This window comes from Ictalurus furcatus, chromosome 11 (assembly GCF_023375685.1).
Source record: "Ictalurus furcatus strain D&B chromosome 11, Billie_1.0, whole genome shotgun sequence".
NCBI classification, from domain to species: Eukaryota; Metazoa; Chordata; class Actinopteri; order Siluriformes; family Ictaluridae; genus Ictalurus; species Ictalurus furcatus.
In genome coordinates this window covers 19,570,529-19,593,680 of record NC_071265.1, presented here as the reverse complement: position 1 = coordinate 19,593,680, position 23,152 = coordinate 19,570,529, and the positions used below count along the sequence as shown (strand labels likewise).

Here is a 23,152-nt window from a genome sequence, read left to right as displayed (position 1 = left end):
AGCTCTTAATTGAGGAAGAAAGAAATTCAGTGCTAGGAATACGGCCTGCATCTCTAGGTGATTTATATGCCACTCCAAAGACCGTGAGCTGGACAGCCATCTAAGACCGCAACCCCAGCCCATGAGGGAGGTGTCTGTCATTTCCGTCTTGCGATAAGGAGACGCCCCTTGAGTGTGACCCGAGGCTAGAAACTGGGGACATCTCCAGATACTCAGAGCACGTAGGCATTGCCGCGTGACACTGATTACTCTCAGAGGTTTCATCTTCAGATGAAACCCCTGACTTTTCAGCCACCACTGAAATGGTCTCATGAAATAGGCCCAACAGTATGACATTGGCTGCTGCTGCCATAAGCCCCAACAGTCTCTCACTGAGACTGGAGGGGATGCCCAGATCCAGCTTTATCTTGCTCAAGGTTGATAGGATTGACCCTACGCATGTTGGGGATAGCAAAGTCCTTATCGTAGTAGAATCCCATATAACCCCTAGAAAAGTTGTCCACTGCACTGGAGAAAGCATACTTTTCTTGAGGTTCAACCTGAGCCCCAAGCTCCTCATGTGGGCGAGAACAACATCTCGATGTTGAAGCGCCAGTTCCCTGGATCATGCTAGAATTAACCAGTCATCCAGGTAGTTTAGTACATGGCTGGAGTCGCAAATGAGCCAGAGCAGCATCTATGCACTTTGTGAAGGTGTGAGGGGATAAAGCTAGCCCGAAGAACCCGATATTGGTATGCGTTGTCTCCAAATGCAAACCTCAGGAACTTCCTGTGACTGGGCGATATTCCTATGTGGAAATATGCATCTTTCAGATCTATCATCACAAACCAGTCCTCGAACTGAATCTGTGGCACGAAAAGTTTGACTGTCAGCATCTTGAACCTGTATGTCCGAAGAATATGGTTCAGATGATGCAGATCTAAAATTGGCCACATACTCCCATCTTTTTTGCGGACCAGGAAATTACGACTGTAAAAACCTCCCCCCCTTAGGGAACAGGGTACATGTTCTATGGCCCTTTTGTCCAAAAGGGATCTTACTTCCTGCACTAATGTTGGGCTCTGCTCTGTGCTGACTACTGCGGTGAGCACACCTCTGAACCGGGGGGGTCGAGCTCTGAACTGGACCCGGTAACCCTTTTCTATGATAGACAGAACCCATGGAGACCCAATTTCCTCCCCAGTATCGAGCTCACTCAGCAGGTCTGCTTGGTAGGCCTGCAACACTGCCATTGTATGCAGTGACCCACAAGCAAGACCCGCTGCTGCATAGGCTTTGTCCATCAAGACCGAGGTGGCCCTACATGGCTTGGAATTCAAAGCCGGCCCCCCATATTACCTGCCGTTGATGGAGAGAGGCGGCTCGCAAGCGCCTCCTCCACCTTCGGCATAGCTAAATAGCCGTGCTGCTCACTCCCCATGACGGCTGAGTAATCAGACGTCACGGGGTTATAAACATGACTAGTGTATGGTTTTCCCCAGAAGCGTGATGTCTCATCATGCACTTCTCGAAAAAAGTGGAGTTTTCTGCGGTGTGAGGGAGCTTTATTTTCAGATCCATACGAGATCCCCAGGACCTGACTTCGGCTGGCCCAGATCCACGAGGCTCTGAAACCCATCTCCCTTCGGCCGAGAAGAGAGAGAGTCGCGAGCGGAGATGCCTAATCGTAAAACGTTCACAATGCTCACAGTCAGACCCCTCAAGGGGTCGCCAAACGTGGTGTCCTACCACCACCATGCTTCACTATAGTGGTGGTGTTCTAAGCGTAAAGAGCAGTGTTGGGTTTTTTCCAAATGTAGTGCTTTGTGCCCAGGCCAAAAAGATCAAATTTGGGCTCATCAGACCAGAGAAACCTTTCCCACTTTTGCTACGTCTCCAGCATTCCCTTTGGCAAATTCATGTAGCTTTTTCTTCTTTTTATTCTCTCTTCATGCCACTCCATAAAGCCTATTTTTAAAAGTCTGGTATCAGACAAGAACTTAACAATAAGACCAACAGTATAGTAACCCGAAGCATAATACAAAATTGTTATATTGTTTAATTAACCTTTGTGTCACATTAAAAATATTTTGCTTCATATTAATATTAGATATTAGATACATTGTATAAATCAATTGGTAAAAATCACACTTAAGTACATTTCAATTCTGAGTTGTAACACAACAAAATGTGGAAAAGTTCAAGGCCATGAGAAATACTTATGCCAGGCACTGGACATTATTATATATATATATATATATATATATATATATATATATATATATATATATATATATATATATATTATTTTTCCATATTTGTCACACTTCATTGTTTCAGATCTTCAAACTAAATATAATATAAGACAAGAACAACTGAGTAATCACAAAATAGATTTTAAATGATCATTTCATTTAAAGAAAGAAAAACGTTATCCAACACCAACTGACCCTCTCTACAAAAATTATTGCCCTTTAGTTACTAAATCAACCAGTTGGCCAAATTTAACTGATAATTTGTTTTAATTAGATTAGACACACTCAGACATGATTACTGCCAGCCCTGTCTAAACAACATTTAAACAGAACCTTTTCAGCAAAGTGAAGTCTGGAAAGGGTTTCAAAGCCTTTTCTAGGGCTCTGTGACTCTGGTGAACCAGAGTAAGAGGCATTATCTCCAAATGGAGAAAACTTGGAACAGTGAATCTTCCTAGAAATGGCTGAATTACCAAAGTTCCACCAAAAGTGCATCAGTGACTCATCCATGAAGTCAAAAAAGAACACATATGAACAGTTAAGGAACTGCAGGCCTCATTCACTTCAGATAAGGTCAACCTAGAAACAAGCAAGAGGTGCAAGGCAAAAACCACTACTAACCAAAAGGGACATAAAGGCCCCAAATAAATCTGTTTTGGGATAATGTTCTGTGGACTAATGAAATGAAAATGGAACTTTTCGGAAGACTTGGGTCCTGTTACATCTGGCAGGAAGTTAACACAGCATTCCACAGGCACATCATATCAACAAACATGGTGGTGTTAGTGTGATGGTATGAGGATTCTTTGATCCTTCAAGGCCTAGTCTAAGCCTTCCATTGTGGCTGAATTAAAACAATTCAGCAAAGAAGACTGGGGCAGAATTCCTCCACAGCAATATGAAAGAATTATTGCTGCTAAAAAATATCACAACCAATTATTACATTTACAGGAATGGGGTGGGGAATTTTTTTTTTCACATGGGTGATATACAGGTAGGTGTTGCATAACCTTTTTCCTTCAATAAATGTTACTAACAATTATCAATGCTAATCAATAATCATAAATTTTTTTTAAAAAATCATTTAAAAAGCATTTTGTGTCTCCTTGTGCTCTCATTGTCTATATTACATTTTGTATGAAGATCTACTTAGTGTGAGAAATATACAAACATAAAGGAATTCAGGAAGGGGCCAAACATTTTTTTCAGCACTGTATAATATTATTTTATAATATTGTTTATAATACTGTTTAATAATTTTATGTTTTGAATGAACTCCTTCAACCTTGTATAAACACCAGTACACCACTATTACATCATCATTGCATCACTAAGGAGCTACAGGGAATGGCATGAACATGAATATGGATAAGAGCCAGCCCATCAACTAAGCCGAATAGGAATTTTTTAAAAATCAACTCTCAATGCTGCCATCTAGTGACCATAAATGAGATTTTCTGAATTCCGGTGAAAGTGAACATTATATAACGGCTGATAAATAGATCTTGAATGCATTTCATAACCGAGTTAAGGATTTGAATACTTTTAAAATAATATAAGCTGATATTGACAGATATTTGGTAAAGAGAATTTTATGTATGATACATGATATAAGAAAGTTGGATCTATATAATAGTCTCATAAAGCCGGAAAAGGGGCAGCAATCCACTACTATGCAGTGATGTCCTTGGTATTATTTATTACGGCTTATGGTCTGTTTAATGAAACAAGGTATATATTATGTTAAACTGATTTAAATGCATTGAGACGTGTCAAAATATGTTAGTGTACTTTATTTTAGTGTGTACTTCAAGTTGGCTGATAGATAATGTCATTCAAATATGGCAGAAAGGAGAACACTCATAACAAATGCTCCATTACATATGAGTCCAGTGTGACCAGACACTCGTCATTAAAATGAGCAAAAATTATCCTATTAAAATGAAAATTACACACAATAATTAACGTTTTCACTGAAACATGAGACTTATTTTTGCTGTAATAATAATTTAAAAAATCATTAGAACTTCCTAAACAAAAAACACTAGTATTTTCTCCCCAAATAAGCCAATCATGGTTCAGCAGCGGGATGCATAAAATCATGCAGATACATGTCAGATGCAGTTCATCAAACATCAGAATGGGGGGGGGGGGGTGTTTTCATGTGACATTGGGCACAGGTTCACCAAAACTGTGACCAAAACTGTAACAAGAACCCGATATGGTCTTCTGCTGTTGTAGCCCATCCATCTCAAGGTTTGAAGTGTTGTACATTCTGAGATGAGATGTTTTCTGCTCACCACAAATGTACAGAGTGGTTATCTGAGTTACTGTAGCCTTTCTGTCAACTTGAACCAGTCTGGCCATTCTTCTGGCCATTGCCTCTCACTGGATTTTATGTTTGTTGTTTTTTTTCTGCTGCATTAGGTGTAAGTTATAGACACTATTGTGCATGAAAATCACAGGAGATCAGCAATTTCTGAAATACTCAAACCAGCCCATCTGGCACCAACAACCATGCCATGGTAAAAGGCACTGAAACCACATTTTGCCCCATTCAGATTTTTGATGTGAACATTAACTGAAGCTCTTGATGTGTATCTGAATGATTTTATGCATTGTGCTGCTGCCTGATTGGATAATAAATGAGCAGGTGCACAGGTGTTCCAAATAAATTGGACATCTAAGGAATATTTTTAATAAAAACAAATAAATTATCATGCTTGATTTTTTTCCCATTTGCTATCAGTCCTCAGGAATTTTGTCCCTTTTCCCTGGAGTGGAAATGAATTTGCATACATCCCTTTATCATGAGAAAAACAGTTTCAACCAAAAGACATACAGTTCCCTCCACTAATATTGGCACCCTTAATAAATATGAGCAAAGAAGACTGTCTTTAAAGACAAAAACATTTCTTTATTGTTTAACCTTTTGATATTTTGTTCAAAAAATTTATAAAAATACTCTGCTCTCCTGTTTACCAAACAATTGCAAACACAACACAGGTTTATCAAAATAATCTTTGTTAAATATATGTGTGGCACAATTATTTGCACCCCTATGAATTCATATGAGAAGAAATATATTTGAAGTATATTCCCATTGATATTTAAAAATTTTTTAGTACACCTGAACAGGAAATTGTTCAACCATGACTTCCTGTTTCACAGGGGTATAAATATGAGGTAACACATAGGCCAAATTCCCTTAGTCATTCATAACAATGGGTAAGACCAAGGAATATAGCTGTGATGTGCAAAAAGGTTGTTGAGCTTCACAAAATTGGAGGTGGCTATAAGAAAATAACACAAGCATTGAAAATGCACATTTCCACCATCAGGGCAACAATTAAGAAGTTCCAGTCAACTGGAAATGTTATGAATCAACCTGGAAGAGGACCCATTTCTATATTGTCTCAATACGCAGTGAAGAGGATGGTTTGAGTGGCCAAAAAATCTCCAAGGATCACAGCTGGAGAATTGCAGAAGTTAGTTGCATCTTGGGGTCAGAAAGTCTCCAAAACTACAATCTGAAGTCACCTACATCACCACAAGTTGTTTGGAAGGGTTTCAAGAAAAAAGCCTCTACTCTCATCCAAAAACAAACTCAAGCGTCTTTAGTTTGCCAGACACTACTGGAACTTCAAATGGGATCGGGTTCTATGGTGAGATGAAACCAAAATAGAGCTTTTTGCCAATAAACACCAGAGGTGGTTTTGGTGCACACAGACAGGTAGCCATATGGAAAAGTACCTCATGCCCATGGTTAAATATGGTGGTGGCTCTTTAATGTTTTGGGGCTGTTTTTCTGACAGAGGACCTGGACATTTTGTTAGGATACATGACATCATGGACTCTATCAAATATCAACAGATATTAAATGAAAACCTGACTGCCTCTGCTATGAAAGCTTAAAAAGGCTGTGGTTGGAACTTCCAGCAGGACAATGATCCAAAATCAACACAAAAATGGTTTACTGACCACAAAATCAAGATCCTGCCATGGACATCCCAGTCCCCTGACTTGAAAACCTGTGGATGAACTGAAGAGGAGAGTCCACCAGCATGGACCTCGAAATTTGAAGGATCTGGAGAGATTCTGTATGGAGGAATGGTCTCAGATCCCATGCCATGTATTCTCCAACCTCATCAGGCATTATAGGAGAAGATTCAACAATTATCTTGGCAAAGGGAGGTACCACAAGGTATTGACTAAAATGGTGCCAATAATTGTTGTACACCTATATTTAACAGAGTTTTTTTTTTTTTTTTTAAACAAACCTGTGTTTTGTTTACAGTTGTTTGATATCTATGAGGCAGAGTATTTTTGTTAATTTTTTAAACAAAAGATCAAAGGGTTAAACAATTTCCTTTTGTTTAAACAAATATTCACCAAGGGTGCCAATATTAGTGGAGGACACTGTATGTTTGTTCTCCTGCATAAACCAGATAATGGATACAAATAACTCAAAGATGGCAATCTTAGAATTGCATAGTTTAATACATTTTTATTGTTGTGAATTTTAAAATCAACAGCTAAATATAACTTTTATGACAACAAGCTGTTAAGACACTTTCTGAGCGAGAAGCCCCTCCTGAAAAAAACCTCACAAAATACATCACCTGAGCTTCACCAAGTGTTATTATAACTATGACTGCAAACCATCAGCATTTTTGGCAACAAACGGAAACTGCATACAAGGTATACCTGATATGATCCACCACCTGAAAATGATGCTAGATGATTGATTTTTTTGGGTCTGTTTTATGGCTTGTGATTCTGGGGCTTTTGTGAAGAATTACAGCAGCATGAACTATTCTAAATGCAGGATATTTCAACCCAAAACCTGTTTGTCTCTGCCAAGAGGTTCAGACTTGGCCATAGATTTTAACAACATGCTGAGCCAAACATACTTCCAAGACAACACAGAATAATTAAGGAAACACAAAATCAATATTTTGCAGTGACCATATCAGTCTCTGGATTTGAACCCTGCAGAAAATCAGACTTGTGAATATAAAGGAGCTTAAAATGGTCTGCATGGAGGAGTGGACCAAGATCCCTTGACAAGTGTCTACAATCTTTTTATACTTTAGAAGAAGAGACATTTATGCTGTTTTCCTCTCCAGGTCAGGTATCACAAGATATGAATTATAAGAGTCCTCATAATTTTGAAACTGGTGTTTTGTGCCAATATACTACTGTTATACTATTTAAAAATAAACCCTTTTTGTCTTGGAATTAAAAACATCTACACAGTGTCCCCGTATGCTTGAGCTTAAAATATCGCTTATTGTATGTATTATTCTTTTTATTATGTATCAGTGTTTGGTCATTTTCATGAATAATTATGGATGGCTCTGCATTTAAATAAGAATTATTGCTCCATGTTAGAATTGCAACTTCATCAACCACCTTTATTGATTTTGATGGAATAATTAATGTGTCAGCATGGGTTGCATTTTAAATTGGTTCTCACTGCATTATGCAGACATGGTTGGATCATCTTTATCTGTATTTCAGTTGTAGAGTGCAGTAATGAAGCCCGGTGCGGTCTACATTCTTCACATATTTAATGCTGTCTTCTGACTCCATGAGCACACAAGCACCCAGGAACAACTGTGAATACTTAAGTCCTGTTGTTTCTGTAGGCCACAGTCGCCTGTTCCTGTACCCAAGTGTGCACCATTTACTCTGACATACTAATGCCTTCAATCTGATGGCTTGGTGAAAACATTCAGTGCCTTTGGGGAATTATGAATGTAGCTGCCACTGCTGAATGACTTGCTCTTAGAACCACGCTTTGGGCAGGATATTTCATCAGCTCTCCATTCAGCGCCACACACACACACACACACACACAAGGGCGAGCATCGTTTGTTTCCTCTTGACTTGGCTCTCGTCTGTAGATTCGATTTTGCGGCTTCGCGCTGAAGCCAAAATCATCAGCAGATTCTGGGTATCTTATAAGAAATGGAGTAAAGTTATATGAACAATTTTTTCCTTCCACCCCCGCTCCCCGATCCGCTGTGTTTCCTTTTTTGTGTGTGTTTTGATCCGGGCTCTCGCGGCGGGCTGCTCTGCGGTGAGGCGCGGACTGGAGTGGCGCTGCCGGCGTGTTATTTTTGGCGGCAGCGGCGGTTGGTGGCTCTCGGGGAAGATGGAGTGCAGCTCTCCGGCTCCAAAACCCAGGAGCCTGTTTAAGGGATTTCTCGTCTCAGAGACAATCACTCTGTAATGATCAGAGTCATTATGCGCTCGCGCTCAACGCGGGTCGAGCTACGTGCGCCGGGTTAATTGCGGCGGCGCTGGAGAAAGCGGCTGATTACTATGGAGACTCACAAATAGAATGGACAAATCCAAATAAAATCCAATTAAAAGCTACAGCAAACGTACATACTTACATGCATACATACACACATACATACATACATACATACATACATAATTACATACATACATACATACATGCATGCATACATAAATACATAAATACATACACAAATGCAAGCATACATACATACACGCATACATGCATACATACATACATACATACATGCATACATAAATACATATATACATGCATACATACATACATACATGCATACATACATACATACATGCATACATAAATACATATATACATGCATACATACATACATACATACACGCATACATACATATATACATACATGCATAGGACTACATACAGTTGTATGTATTTCTAACATTTATGCATCTCGTTATTCTATCTAGAGACACATGAACTTCACCTACATTGTGGTTTTTAGACACTTCACATGTACCCCAACACCCCTTATCCCCCCACCGCCCCGCCTCCCGAAACACTCAATACGACCTGTTTTTTTTCCCATATGCATTTTTTTTTTTACATACGATTCTTTTCTTGTTTTTTTTTTTTTAAGTTTATGTCAACTTTTCACGTGGCATGATTCATTTACTTCCACATACTGCATACATGTGAAATGAGCTGCACACATTGTTTAGTGCAATACTTTACACAACATTTTTTATGATGTCTCTGGACAGTTAAGTGACATGGAGTAGAATATTAGTCTGGTAGTTTGTATTTTAATTTTTTTTTCGGGGTGGGGGGTAGAGAACCCCAGAATGAATGGTCTTTTAGCAGCAAAACACACAACACAACGAACGCTTCATTTACAAACTTAATTTGAAACCTTGGGCCTAACTGAAATGACTGGACGATTTTGACCTATCATATTTGCACTGGCTTTCTATAGGGTTAGAGCATCATAAAGGTAAAATAATGCCCACAAAATAAATAAATAAATAAATACATGTCCAAAAATAGTCATTCATAAATTCTAGTCGAGAAACGCACAAGACAATAATCCTATACCTCATGATTTGTCATTTTCAGAACTACACTGTGAAATTCATCAGTGTTTTGATGGAAATTAAAATCTAGCCTATAAACTATTCACGTGTCCAAGACTGGAGGTGTTAATCCATCACTGGGGTTCATGCTGCATATTCGTTTTACTCAAATGGGGAAAAAGGATTTAAAATAAACACAAAGACTGTGGTTTCTCGTTCAGTGTTACAGCGCACATCGACCATGTCAGCTGTCTGAGTTGAGGCTCCCTCTCTTTATTAGGAGCACCAGTGGGTTTTGTGCAGTGTAAGACATTTTTCCTCTTCCCATTACTACACATCATGCACAAGACTGCGAGAGGTTCTTTAACTAATTCTGGCAGCAAATAAGAGAATAAAATGATGCTAGTTTATATAGTTATTTTCAGTGGTGAACACGTGTAACTATGGTTGTATGTTTGTGTGCGTCAGTGTGTGTGCACATAGTAGCCAATTCGCGCGTGTGTGTGTGGATGCATGTGTGTGGATGTATGTGTGTGTGTTTGTGTGTGTGTGTGTGTGTGTGTGCTCACCCACAAAGATATTTCAATTTGGGCAGGATATTAAAGAAGCATGGAGTGGCAGTAGCCCGGTGTCTGCCAATAGCTTGGTTTGGGGGTGTTGCGGCCGTGACTGTAGGGGGGGAGGAAGAGGGGGGAGCGGCTCATGGTCAGAGCCCCCGCCGGACACACTGGCGCCTCTTTCTGGAGGACTTCTGAACCACCACACTCCTCCGCCAGAACCCTGCCAGCCCTCTGGAAGGCCGACTCAAATCACTCACTTTTAACATCTCTCTCTCTCTCTCTCTCTCTCTCTCTCTCTCTCTCTCTACTTCCCATTCCACCTCTTTTTCAGTAAATCCTATTATTTTAGTTGCTTCTGTAGGCTATATTTCATTAAACTCTTTTCTTTTCTTTTTTAATTCCATTTTTGCTACCAATAGAGGTTCCAATTAGAACCAAAAACTTTTTTTTTCAGACTGATGCCATAGGAGAACCCTTTTCAGTTGCACAAAGAACCTTTAACGCTCAACAAGATCCTTAGAGAGCTATTTATTTCCTGGTGCTTTAAAGAACCCAGAAATGGTTCTGCACATATGGTTCTGAAACATATTATCATAAGTTCTCTAAAAAAAAAAAACACCCTCGTTTGTGCGTTAAGGAACCAAAGTAGGGTGCTTAAGAGTGATGCCAGGAAAACATTTTCTAGTCCCTCAAAGAACCTTATAGGGTTCATTTTAACCTGTTAAGGGATGATACCTTGAAGAACCAGTACACTGCTTTGAAGAATCTATAATGAAACATAAAGAATGTCTTTAATCTCCAAATAACCATATAGCTCAACTCAAGAACCCTATACACTGAAAAATTATTTGTGACAAGAAAATGGTTCTTTGCAGGACCTATGGTGCACAGACAGTCAGAGTGCAAATTAACAGATGAACAACTCTCAAACGATTCGCTTTGATTATTTACTTAAGCCATATTTACCTGAAACACTTCATACCAAATACAATTTCAAAATAGCACGTGACATTGTTGACACAAGGATGATACTCTTTGGTACTTCTTCATGAACACCCTTAACTCCATGCCACCTCTTATTTCTCTAAGAAAAATATTTGAGCAACTAAGCACTATGTTTTACTATTTTGTATTTTATATAGTCAGTTAAGAGCAGAATTGTGAATTTAAGGAATTAAGAAGAGGATGTCTATTTTGAAGTGTCACAGCTCATTTCCTTAGCTTCCACTTTTTTTTTTCCTGGAAGCAATTTGTCATCCGGGGGACATTTAATAGGGAACATATTATCTTTTTACAGGGATATGGAGCCTGCCACAGCCTGCCCACAGTTCCTATAAACAGAATTGGTCCATTTAGTGGTGTGTTTGATACATTTCAGAGCAGAAAGGAACTCAGTTACAGAAAGAGGCCTATAAAGGCTGCTATGAAAACCCTAGATAAGTATTGCTAAGCACCACCCGCCTGCCAATGCAGTTAACTTAAATAGCCTAATGATGATCAATCTTATGTCTCTTTGTGTGGTTGAAAATGCGCTTTCCTCTTTCTTCATCAGTGACCATCTGACCTTTCCTGACCTCTTGCAGTTGTTCAGGTCACTGATTTCTCTTCTCTTCCCCACCAGATACTTGTTAACTCCCCCAGTCACCCCCTACCCCAGCCAAGAATCTCACTCCCTTCCTCTAATACAGCCTGAAGGCAGAAGTTACCTGCACTCACACCTGAGTTTTTCTGTTGGCGTGCATCACTCCCTTTCTTCAGGGCATGAGGAGGATTTATCACCTACTTCAAGCTCAATAGTTGAGGAAGGTTCATTGTTCCTACTCTTCCCCACTGTAAATGTAAAGTGAGGCTATTCACATGTTTCAGTGAGTTCAAATAAGCTTTGTTTTAGGAGCATTTTGGAGAATGGTTGTGCCTAGGGTTCAGGCACAACCTTATTGAAACCAGAGAGTCTTTTCCGAACCTCTCTTTTGCCTTCTCTTTATTGCCCACTGTCTTGTCTCCATCTCCACTGAGTTCTCTCACATCCCTAAGTATATTTATCTTTTTACTGCCTCACTTGAGGCACAGCTCTGTCCTTTTTTTTAAAGTCTTCGAACATAACGTTTTAAAAATAAAACCAGGTTACCACCACCACACGGGAGTATAAAAAGACAAAAATAATAGTCATGCTGGAGTCAAAAGCCACGGACCCTCCCCTACCCCCCATATCCCCCAACAGACACATATACACACGCACGCGCGTGCACACCCCACCCAAACCTCTGCCTGGGTCTTAAAAGCTGTGGACTCGACCACACGCCCACTTCAGACCTCCATAAACATGTCAGACCCTGATGACAGACTCGGCCCCGGGACCAGCTGACCTCAACTCCAGCTCATTAGACTCAGTAAATTAGAACCATACAGCCAGGGGAGGAGAGGAGGAGAGGTACAGGAGGGTAGCACACTGTCAAAAGAGCATAATGTGTGTGTATGTGTGTGTGTATACTGTGCATGTGGTTCTCTTAGAATTTATACCTTATAAGTTGTGATTTACTATCAAATTTAACACATATAAACTTATGTTGAATCAAAGAGTACAGGAGTACAAAAGCATGCAATTTGGTTTTGGTGGTTTGCCTGACATGCTCAATCACTGATCACACCAACAAATGTTCAAAAATTTCAGCAAAGGCTTTGATAATTTAGATTTAGGCTATCTTTCCAGACTCAGTGGTGGATTTTCAGAAGCATTGACTCATTACAAAAGGAGATTCCACTGAATTGCTACAGAGCTCCCTGTATTTAGATTCCTGCAAACATTAGCACCAGAAAATTTTGTATTTGGTTTTTGAAGTCTGTTGCTAGCTCACTGCCACATGGGCAACCCACAATTCTGTAAACAGTGTAGTGACCCAGCTTCTCCCTCCCTCCTCCTCCTCAGCCTCCTCCTCCCATCTTCTTTCTTTTCTTCTCTAGTCTTTTCCGCTGCCCAGCCTGTAGCAGTGCTGTGGAGTAATTGTCCAGTAGCAGGGTTGGTGGGGGTAATTGGTGTACGCAGACAGCGGGGGAGGTTTAATTTTCTTCGACAGACCTTCAGTGGCGCTCTGTGAGACACATTGTGTCAACTGAGAGCCCTGCTTTGTTTGGGCTGCGAGAACTAATTAAAGCATTTGTTCAGCCATAAGATCGCAGAGGATCACAGGCCAGAGTGGGACAGGGCAAAAAGAAGAGGAGAGGAGAGAGGGAGAGGTGCACTGGAAAGAAAGAAAGAAAGAAAGAAAGAGAGAGAGAAAGAAAGAAAAGAAAAACAGAGTTGAGGAAAGAATGACTGGGGAATTCCAGAGGAAATAAAGAGAGGAAATAAAATGAAAGATAAGCACTCAAAATGTGATCACAGTTGGTGTAGAAATCATCATCATCATCATCATCATCATCATCATCATCATCATCATGGTTAAGAGAGTTGGAACTACATGATATCTGAAGAAAAATAAGGCTCAAAATATGTAGTAAGCATATTCTTTGTTAATTTCTGACAGGTTACTTATTTGTATGTAGCTTTCATGGGTTTGTTCTTAATATGTTTGCAAATGCTTTTGCTATTCCAAAATCATTACATGTTTTAAATACAAAAACAATTCTTGAAAAAGTACAAACAAAAAAGTGCTTTACTGAGTGTACAATCGTGACTTGTTTAGTGCTACGAGCTACGTAACGTATTCCTTAACAATGTAATCCTAATGTAATCCTGATGTAACCCTACTAAGTTCAGATAAAGAAATAGAGAAATCAAAAATAAAATGATGTATAAATACTAATTATTATTTTGGCTGCTGATTAACTACTGTTAACCATGTTGTTAACCTTTTTTTTTTTTTTTTTTTTTAGGTAATAGAGGTTCCAGAAATGCAAAAATCAGTCTCTTACCCTGAATGTTAGGCTGATAGGCACCATACAAACAGTAACTAAACAAGGCATCAATCACAAATCATACACCTATTTTTGTCATTGTGTATTTATATGTTGAAAATGTTATATAGTGCTATAATGAATGAAAATAGACCAGGGAACTGAATTTCACTTAATTTAATTATAAAGACATACAGGTAGCTGGGAATTCATAACTTGAGTTTCATATGTACATACTGGTAAAATAATTAACATTAAAATTAAGTTGACACCAGAAAAAAATCCACTTTAATCCGTACAATTTGGCTTGTAATATTCCGCAAACAGAGTTCATACAACAGCCATCAGAACCTGAAAATCAACAGTGAAAAAATAAATAAATAATCACATAAAATGCAAAATCTTTATTTATTCATGACTGGCATTGCTTTCATTGAGTGTTTCCCATTTCCCATTTTTAATGCCAGTAAAATGCAAGATTGTCTTTTGTTATTGTTCATAATTTAAGGCATAAATAAAATTTTATGTAAATAGGAAATTAAATAAGACAAAAACAGCATTCAAATGGAAATCAAGGAAAATACTAAACTGTACACTTTAGTCCCTTTTTGCAGCCTACACAGACTCATGAGCTCTGATCTGCCAGGGGCTTCTCAATAATTACTTTAATGTTAGAAATGATTGTGATTAAATAAGCAAAACAAAAGAGTCCCTTCTCAGAAACACTGCACTTTTTTAAAAAAAGAACTGATGATCTGAAATCCTGGACAAACCACTGGTCACTGATAAAACCATGGTAAAAAAAAATGCATTTCATCATGTTTTAATAATACCATCTATAACGCCATTTAAGATAGTGATCAAAAAGGATCAAAGATTAACAAATGAATTGAACAGCGTAAAAGATTTGTAAAAAAAAAAAAAAAAATCCAGAATCATAAAAAGCTTTGCCAAGACATCGGCCTGACTAGGTTTGCATATCAAACAAAAGTTCATTTTAATGTCCCACACTTTCTTATTTTCACACACTGTTCCTTCATGTTCCACAGGAGAATATCTGTGATAGTGGTGCATTGTTTTGCATTAGGGGCAACAAAATGTATTTAAAGAATATTGTCAAAAAATGACCCACTTATTCATTCTATTTTTTAAAAATGCTGATTAGCACCGATTAGAACAGCAGCTTAATCTGAAGATTCTTTCCACAGATATGGTGGTTATATCTCCAGCAGTCCACTACTGTTCTCTGCTGGGTTTCCTGTGGTGTTCTTCTCCTCTCCATTAGTTGTGTGCTCCTGCATGCCATTTCCTGGACCAGCTGGGGCCCCATCACTTGGGTCCACAGACTCATCTGGGCCCCTGGGTTCTGACTCACTCTCTCCACTCCCAGCTTTGCCCTGCAGGCTGGCCTCAGAGTGGGTCTTCTGGTGCTTACTGAGGTGGTCGCTGCGAGTGAACCGCTTGTTGCACAGCAGACATGTGAACTTCTTCTCACGCGTGTGTGTGCGCACATGGCGCTCCAGCTCATCGGAGCGTGTGAAGCGCTTTCCGCAGAAGAGCCAGTTACACACGAAAGGTCGTTCACCTGTGTGCCAGCGCAGGTGGGCCTTTAGGTGTGAGGCCTTGCCATAGACCTTTCCGCAGCCTGGAATGTGGCAGCTATGTACAGGCTTTTTGCGCAGTGAGGCGGCAGATGCACCTAGACGTTCCAGCTCTTGGCAGTTGGGGCAGTCACAGGAGGACCTACTGGTGGCAGAACTGCCTGTATATGCCCCAGAACCCCGAGTTGGCTTTAGGCCCATGGGGCTCTCAATGAGGCTGCCACTGGCTACTGGCTTGGGCTTGTACATGTCCTGTGGGAGCATATGCTGGGAGGACTGTAAGAGGTGTGAGGAGGAGCTGAGACCCACAGAAGGATATGGCGCTGGGTTAAGGGGAGTGAAGTCGGAGCTATAGCTGGACATAGGAGGGCTGAGGGAGGCCTGAGGAGCCACAGGCTGCAGAGGGGCCTGGAGACCATCCGACTGGGTTTGACCAGCACTCAACCAGTTGGAGCTTGGGTGAACATCCCACCAGGAGGATGTTGCATTGGCAGGAGCAGCTGTGATGCCAGGGTGAATGCTTGCCTTATACCAAGAGCCGTACGGGTGCGTCATATCAAGCGAGGTGTAGACACTGGTCAGGCAGTCAGCTGTGGCATGTGCTTTGGTCACCAACAGTGAAGGATCCTGAGAGGCTGAGGAGGTTTGGAAAGAGGAGAAGGGGTTGTAGTCAGAAGTGTATGCTCCTGTGGGTGGAGGAGGGCTGCCGGTGGGGGTAAGCAGGCCTCCACCTGTACTGAATGAGCTGCTATAAGAGTCTACTAGGCCTTCGCTGCTTCGGCCATTTTTAGGTGCTTGCAGGTCAGAAGTCATATTGTAAGATTTCTTTATTGATGCTGCACTTCCTGCTTTTCCAGGTGTGGCTGTATCGCGAACTGGACTGGTGCTGCCAAATTTGTTGCAGGTGGCGGTCAGCATTGCCAAAGGACTCGAGCCATAACGTGTTTCCTCCTATGAAAACAAAAAACAAACAAACAAACAAACAAAAAAACAGCAAAAAGATCAATTTGTTTAGGGGCTGTGACAGTTTTTGACACATTTTTTGTTTTGTTTGCACTAATTGTAAAGATATTAATTTATGTCATCATTCAATCACTTAACTGCATGCAGTAAACTTACGTAATAATCAGAAACCCTGTCTGTTCAAGACAGAAATATGCAACAACAACCTTTGCCTTAGTGATTTACATGCCATCACACATACAGTTCCTGTTAAACACGTTTGCCATGTAGTTAAAGTGCTGGAAACGTTGTTTTGACGACACTTGGTCTTTACAGGCTTAATCTTTTATTGTTTTGTCTATCACCCGGTTATCTGAATGAATAGTAGGCTTTTGTAGTCCTAGTTACCATACAGGATATACGTGGTGATGAAATGCCAAAACAAAATGGTCAAAAACTAAAATAGGTATACCAATGGTCACTGTAAAATCATTTTAATTGGCACTTTCTATCAATGTTTCTACAGTGTGTTTCTACTTAACACTTTTTCAACAGTAAAACTGAGAGGAAGTCAACCAAATCACAAGGGCTTGCATATTATAGTTGTGTGTCTGATAATATATATATATATATATATATATATATATATATATATATATATATATATATATATATATATATATATATATATATATTAGCTAAAAAGATTATTTTAAAAAAGTTAAAATATGTGATGAACAAAATTATCCTCTTAAAGCTGTTGGTGTGTAGCCTAATGCATAATGCAGCATGTAAATATTCGCTACTGTACTCTAAATAAGTGCAAACTTTCCATCCATTGTCCCATTTGAAATATTTATTCAGCACAACAGCAGGACTCAAGAGAGATCAGGGTGAACAATTTTTCTATAGGATACGAATAGCTATGAAAAGTGTGCTCTGCGACGATGTCCCCCCCCCCCCACACACACACAGAGCGCATGCGCGTGCGGTTCGGCTTGGCGCACGCTGCTGATCCCGTTTCCAGGTTAACTACCATTACCATTAACCGCACTGTGTTTCCTGCACTAAAGCAGGGGTTTATATATGACGGTTATAGAAATAGGTCTATAATACAGCTGATCCACTCCGATTCACCCCAAAACACATTTTTAAAGACATTTCCACAGCTTAAACGCAAACTACTTAACTTAATTTGCCATGTGTGTACATCTTTTCGTTTCAGCACTCGAGTAACTAGTTCACCAGTTCACAACTGCAAAATATTTATTCTATTCATGCATGAATTTAAAGCTTCGCAAATTATGGTCATAAAGTTGTCTGGGCTGCAGGCGCGCGCGGTATCAGGTGATTTACGTGTAGAATGCAGTTATCCATTAGTTTTCATTATAAGAACCGAGCGCGGTGTTAAAAGCAAAATTAGCATGCAGTGTCTTAGTTGGATGTTTCGTACCTCCAGAACCGATGCAGCCATCCCTGAGAACCAAATTCCAAAAGTTGACTTCGAGACCGGGAGGATAGCCTAAAGACGCGTGTCCCGGGACAGTGTGTTGGAGTAAAGCTCCGCTCCGAGAGCTGCGACTTCTATGTGGATTCAGAGACACGCCTCCTAATGACAGGCTCCGCTTGCTTTGAAGTAGAGAGAGAGAGAGAGAGAGAGAGAGAGAGAGAGAGAGAGAGATTTACGCGACACGCTCTTAGGGCATCCTGTTGCGATAAAAAAAAAGGCTTTAAAGTATCTTAAGCGTTTCTCATACGATTTAAACATCTAACATTGTTACGTCAAATTATTTTGCGTCCCAGCTCTCACAGCAGCTTTAAAATACTTTAAATACTCATGGCTTTACCCAGAAATCAGAATCTCCTTACTTTTGAAGTTTGCTTTCTGTCGGTTTTGGCTGCAGGCTATATTATAGACTACTGAATTTGTGTGTGTGTGTGTGTGTGTGTGTGTGTGTATATATATATATATATATATATATATATATATATATATATATATATATATATATATATATATATATATATATATATATATATATATGTGTGTGTGTGTGTGTGTGTGTGTGTGTGTGTGTGTGTGTGTGTATAGGAGGGTGGATCAACAAAAAGTCACGGCGGAGTCTAGAAATGAAGGTACGTGTTCTGTACTGTTTGGAGGCCTATGTGTCTTTTACATAAGCAAGTGGTGTAGCCTACCTTCAATTCAGATTCAATTATGTACTTTATTTTAGTAAGGTTTTCATATCTATCTATCTATCTATCTATCTATCTATCTATCTATCTATCTATTTATCTATCTATCTGTCTGTCAAACTGTCTGGCTGGCTGGCTGTCTGTCTGTACTAAAAGTACAAAACATGCACCCTTGAGGTACCTTCCCAGTGACAAGGAAAAGTTCAGTACCTTTATTTCTGACTGTGAGGTGTATTAAGCACATTTTACATAAAAAAGATGTGCCTTATCCATTTGGCTTTGGCGTATAATAAGTGACTGTTATAATGTGAATAGTAAGGAATACACCATTTACACAAATGCTGCTAAAGGAATTAATATATTTCTCAGAAAAATACAAGGTCACTGTAGCCTATAAGCTATGCATTATTAAAGCTTACATGTTTAACCCTCCTATTATGTTATGGGTCAATTTGAGCCATTTCCAAATTTGAGATGTCTGAAATATTGGTTAATCTCTCTTTTTCTCTTTGAAATCTTTTGACTTTCCTCATTTAGGGTGATGAACTTATATGGAAATATTTATTCTTATGGCTTGATAAGCCATAATAAAGGTTTACTGTTTTAAGCTGTTCTTTTCTGTTTTTGTGTGCATTTAAACTGTCATTTTGACCCATAACAAAATGGATGTAACTTTTTCCCCAACATTATAGGAGGGTTATTAAAAAAAACATACACACAAAAAACAACTATATCAATTATATACTTGTACGGGAGATAGATAGATAGATAGATAGATAGATAGATAGAGAGATAGATAGATAGATTACACACAAGTACACACATGAAAACATGAATCATCAAAACATAGAACATGAGACATAAAAAACATGAGAACATAAATGATACAAAATGCAGTAGAATAAATGACAACTTTCAATGAGACATTATTTTACATTTACTACCTTTACACTTATATATTTTGCGGATGCCAGTATCAAAAGAAAGTAAGCAAGATAGATGTAGTAACAACAGGAAGACTTACAAAGAAAGAAGGGAAATTAGTATTAGTAGTGCAACAATATACAACACACTAGTCACAAAGCAGTCAAAGTAAAGATTATTCACTTTTGATACATAATAGTACAATAGGTAGAATAAATCATTTGGAACACAGGGTTGCCTCAAACTGAACCATTATCCACCTGGTATAACGTACCAATGTAATGTTCTGATACTAATGTTTCACACGGGTAAGCAAAAGTGTAAATGTATTTTAAATTTCTCAGCTTTTTTGTTACTTATATTAAGTATTATTAAGATTTTTTAAAATTCTTCAAACTGAAATTCTTAGAGAAACTAAACTAGTCTTGTGCACATCACACTATGTACAACTATTGAGATAATAGAGGAGCAAGTTCGGACTACAGGAATCAGGCAAAAAAAGTGTTACATTAAAGAAATATACTATGAAATGTCATATGGAATTAATGTTATAAATCAATATGATTACCAAAAGTGAATCGAAATAAAATTAGGCTATAATATACTGTATATTGTACTATAAATGTAAATCATAGGCTGTCTCACATAAAATCCATTTTATTACACAACCTCTGTTTGTTTATACAATAAAATATTAATAGGGTTTAATGATATTGTAAAATTTAAATGGTGTAGCAGACAACTGTTTTCATTAAACCTCTTAAACTCCTTAAATCTCCTTCAAATATTCATATTCACAGTAACATTTCTTTTCTTAGAGCATCTGTACCATAGACACAGTATTACAATACATTTGAATACATACAATACATATATGGGGTTTAATATGGTCAATGCAGTATGATTACTAACATTGTATTAGCATATTTTCCTAATATTAAGAAAAATCCAATATTTTAGAATAAAAAGGAAAGACAGACAGACAGACAAAAGACAAAGAAAAAAAATAAAGAAAAGAAAAGGATTACTGAAAATTCACATAGTTGACTTCTAATGATTACATTTACAAATATAGATTTATGAGCTTGACTATTATTTGGAGGACAGATCAAACAATCCTCACATTTTAATTTTGCTATAATGAATAAAAACTGTTGAGATCAAGGCCATTACTCCTGTGTTTTCAGCAACTGAAAGATCAGCGACAAGTAAAGCCACTTAAAGTGTGGGAGTGTAGACTTGTGTAGGCTCAGAATGACTTAAACATATGATTAAAGGTCTTTAAAGGGACACTCCAAAACATTTCAATAGCAGGTTCATTAAGCTGAGCACAATATTAATGTCAACACGAGAAACCTGGATTCTTTATATGGCTTGTGATTCATAAGATAATTAAAACACTGCAAAGAAAAGGCTTGGTGATATCACCAGTATTTTCCTTTTTCTACAAGCAAGGGAAAGGATGACACAGGCTAAAACTGGTTGCCATATTTAAAAGGAACTCCTAAAAATCTCCCAAAAGTCTCTTATTTAGTATTTTGTTTAACACAAAAGTTAGCATGATGGTATTGACACTTTTAAAAGAAATAAAATGCAATATATACAATATACAAAAAGGAATGTCGATTTCTTAAGCTACCAGAAAAATGCAGCATGCTTTTCTACTTTGTGTGAGGCTAGCTTACAGACATTTATCAAATAAATAAACAGTTAAAATGGTCTTCCGGTAGCCCATCTTGGTTTGGAGTGACCTTGTGGGTGTCTCTTTTTTTTTTTTTTCAAAATGAGTGGAGAGAAGATTAAAATTGTTTTCAAAAATAAACATATAATTTCATTCTTTATTTTTTTCCTTCAATTACAAGGCTTGGTCAGAGCAGGCTTGTAGTTTGTGAGAGTTTGGCCCTCACTGTAACACACAGACTATATTTAGCAGTCTGCTCTCCAACTGACCCTCTCTCTGTGTCTTTTGCTCTCTCTGTCTTTGCCATTCTGAATCTCTTACCTCTCGCACTCACATATGCACAATCATTTAATTCTTTATCATGCAGGATGGCATACTGACTACAGATGAGATTCCTTTAGAGGGCACTGTCAAGCCCACTCCAAGTCTAGTCTGTATGTATTACATCACATTTCTTGTAACATGTTTGTTCAAGTTCTGGTAAAAGTAAATGCTAGCCGATGCGCTATACTGTACCTTTAAGAGATTTGTTGTGAAAAAAATAAGTAAATGCACATCTTTTTTTTTTGTTTACATTAGGCAAATAAATTAATTATGTGGTGTTTTTTTTTTTTTTTTTTTTTTTAATTATTATTACAGGGTGTCCCAAAAGTCTCATATATAGGGGACTATGTTTGCCAGCACCAAGTCGGTTGTGTTTGTCAGTGGATGTTTGTGGACGTCCACTTCTCGGGTGGTCCGTAACACTTCCAGTCTTTTTGAATTTGTTACTAAGTTTGGCAACAGTGTCATGTGATGTTTCCTGTCCATCGGAACACCTTGTGACAGCTTCCCGATCCAGTCATGAGAATGATACAATATTCTTATGTCTTTTGTCAAAGACATTCTTAGCATATATATATATATATATATATATATATATATATATATATGTATATATATATATATATATATATATATATACATACATACACACACACACACATATATATATATATATATATATATATGTGTGTGTGTGTGTGTATATATATACACACACACACACACACATGCGATACACACACACATGCGATATATATATATATATATGCAGTGGAGATAAAAATTAGAGAACCTACAATTTCCTGATCTATGATCAAAATTGGAGAATACTTTCCGATACCTCCCAGTTGTTGGTGTTAATCTGGCATCTGGTGTTAATTTCCTTAATCGGACAAAGCCTATTCAACTAGCAGCATTCCTGTTAGGATAAGTTTCCAAATTTCACTGACTTTACAAGATGGCGAGCTGCTCTAAGGTGACTGAAACCCTGCGATAGCAGGTTGTCCAGATGAAGGCCAAAGGGATGACCCTTTCAGCCATTGCCAGAGAAGTTGTTCGTTTCAAATCTGTGATTTCTAGAATATTGCAGCTTTACAATGACACTAATTCATTAAAGTCCCCTAAAAAGGCTAGTCGTCCATGTAAGACAAATTCACGAGACAACAGGATAATGACTCTCAATGGGGAATCGGTTCAACAGCAGCTGGAATTGCTCACCGGTTCAGCGCTGAACAGGGTAAGGATCTGTCTCGGCATGCAGCGTCTCACCATTTAAGAGAATTCATCAGCAGTTTAAGCCTCTCATCAACAGAAAGAATCAAAAGGCTAGGCTAGCTGAGGAGCATGTTGTGTGGACAGAGGAGAACTGGTCCAAAGTTCACTTTAGTGATGGGAGCAACTGTAATTCATTTGGGTCTGATGGGAAACATTATGTT

The 23,152-nt window shown here is 38.5% G+C and overlaps 1 protein-coding gene across 1 annotated transcript; it reads right to left on the bottom strand.

Moving 5' to 3' along the window:
• Positions 1 to 14,112: 14,112 nt before the first annotated feature.
• On the bottom strand, positions 14,113 to 18,262 carry sp7 (Sp7 transcription factor). The gene is made up of 2 exons (XM_053637077.1): positions 18,045 to 18,262; positions 14,113 to 16,600 (listed from the first exon to the last, which is right to left on the bottom strand). Exons 1-2 carry the CDS (start codon positions 18,063 to 18,065, stop codon positions 15,266 to 15,268), a joined length of 1,356 nt encoding a protein of 451 aa, XP_053493052.1. The 5' UTR covers positions 18,066 to 18,262; the 3' UTR covers positions 14,113 to 15,265.
• Positions 18,263 to 23,152: the final 4,890 nt, after the last annotated feature.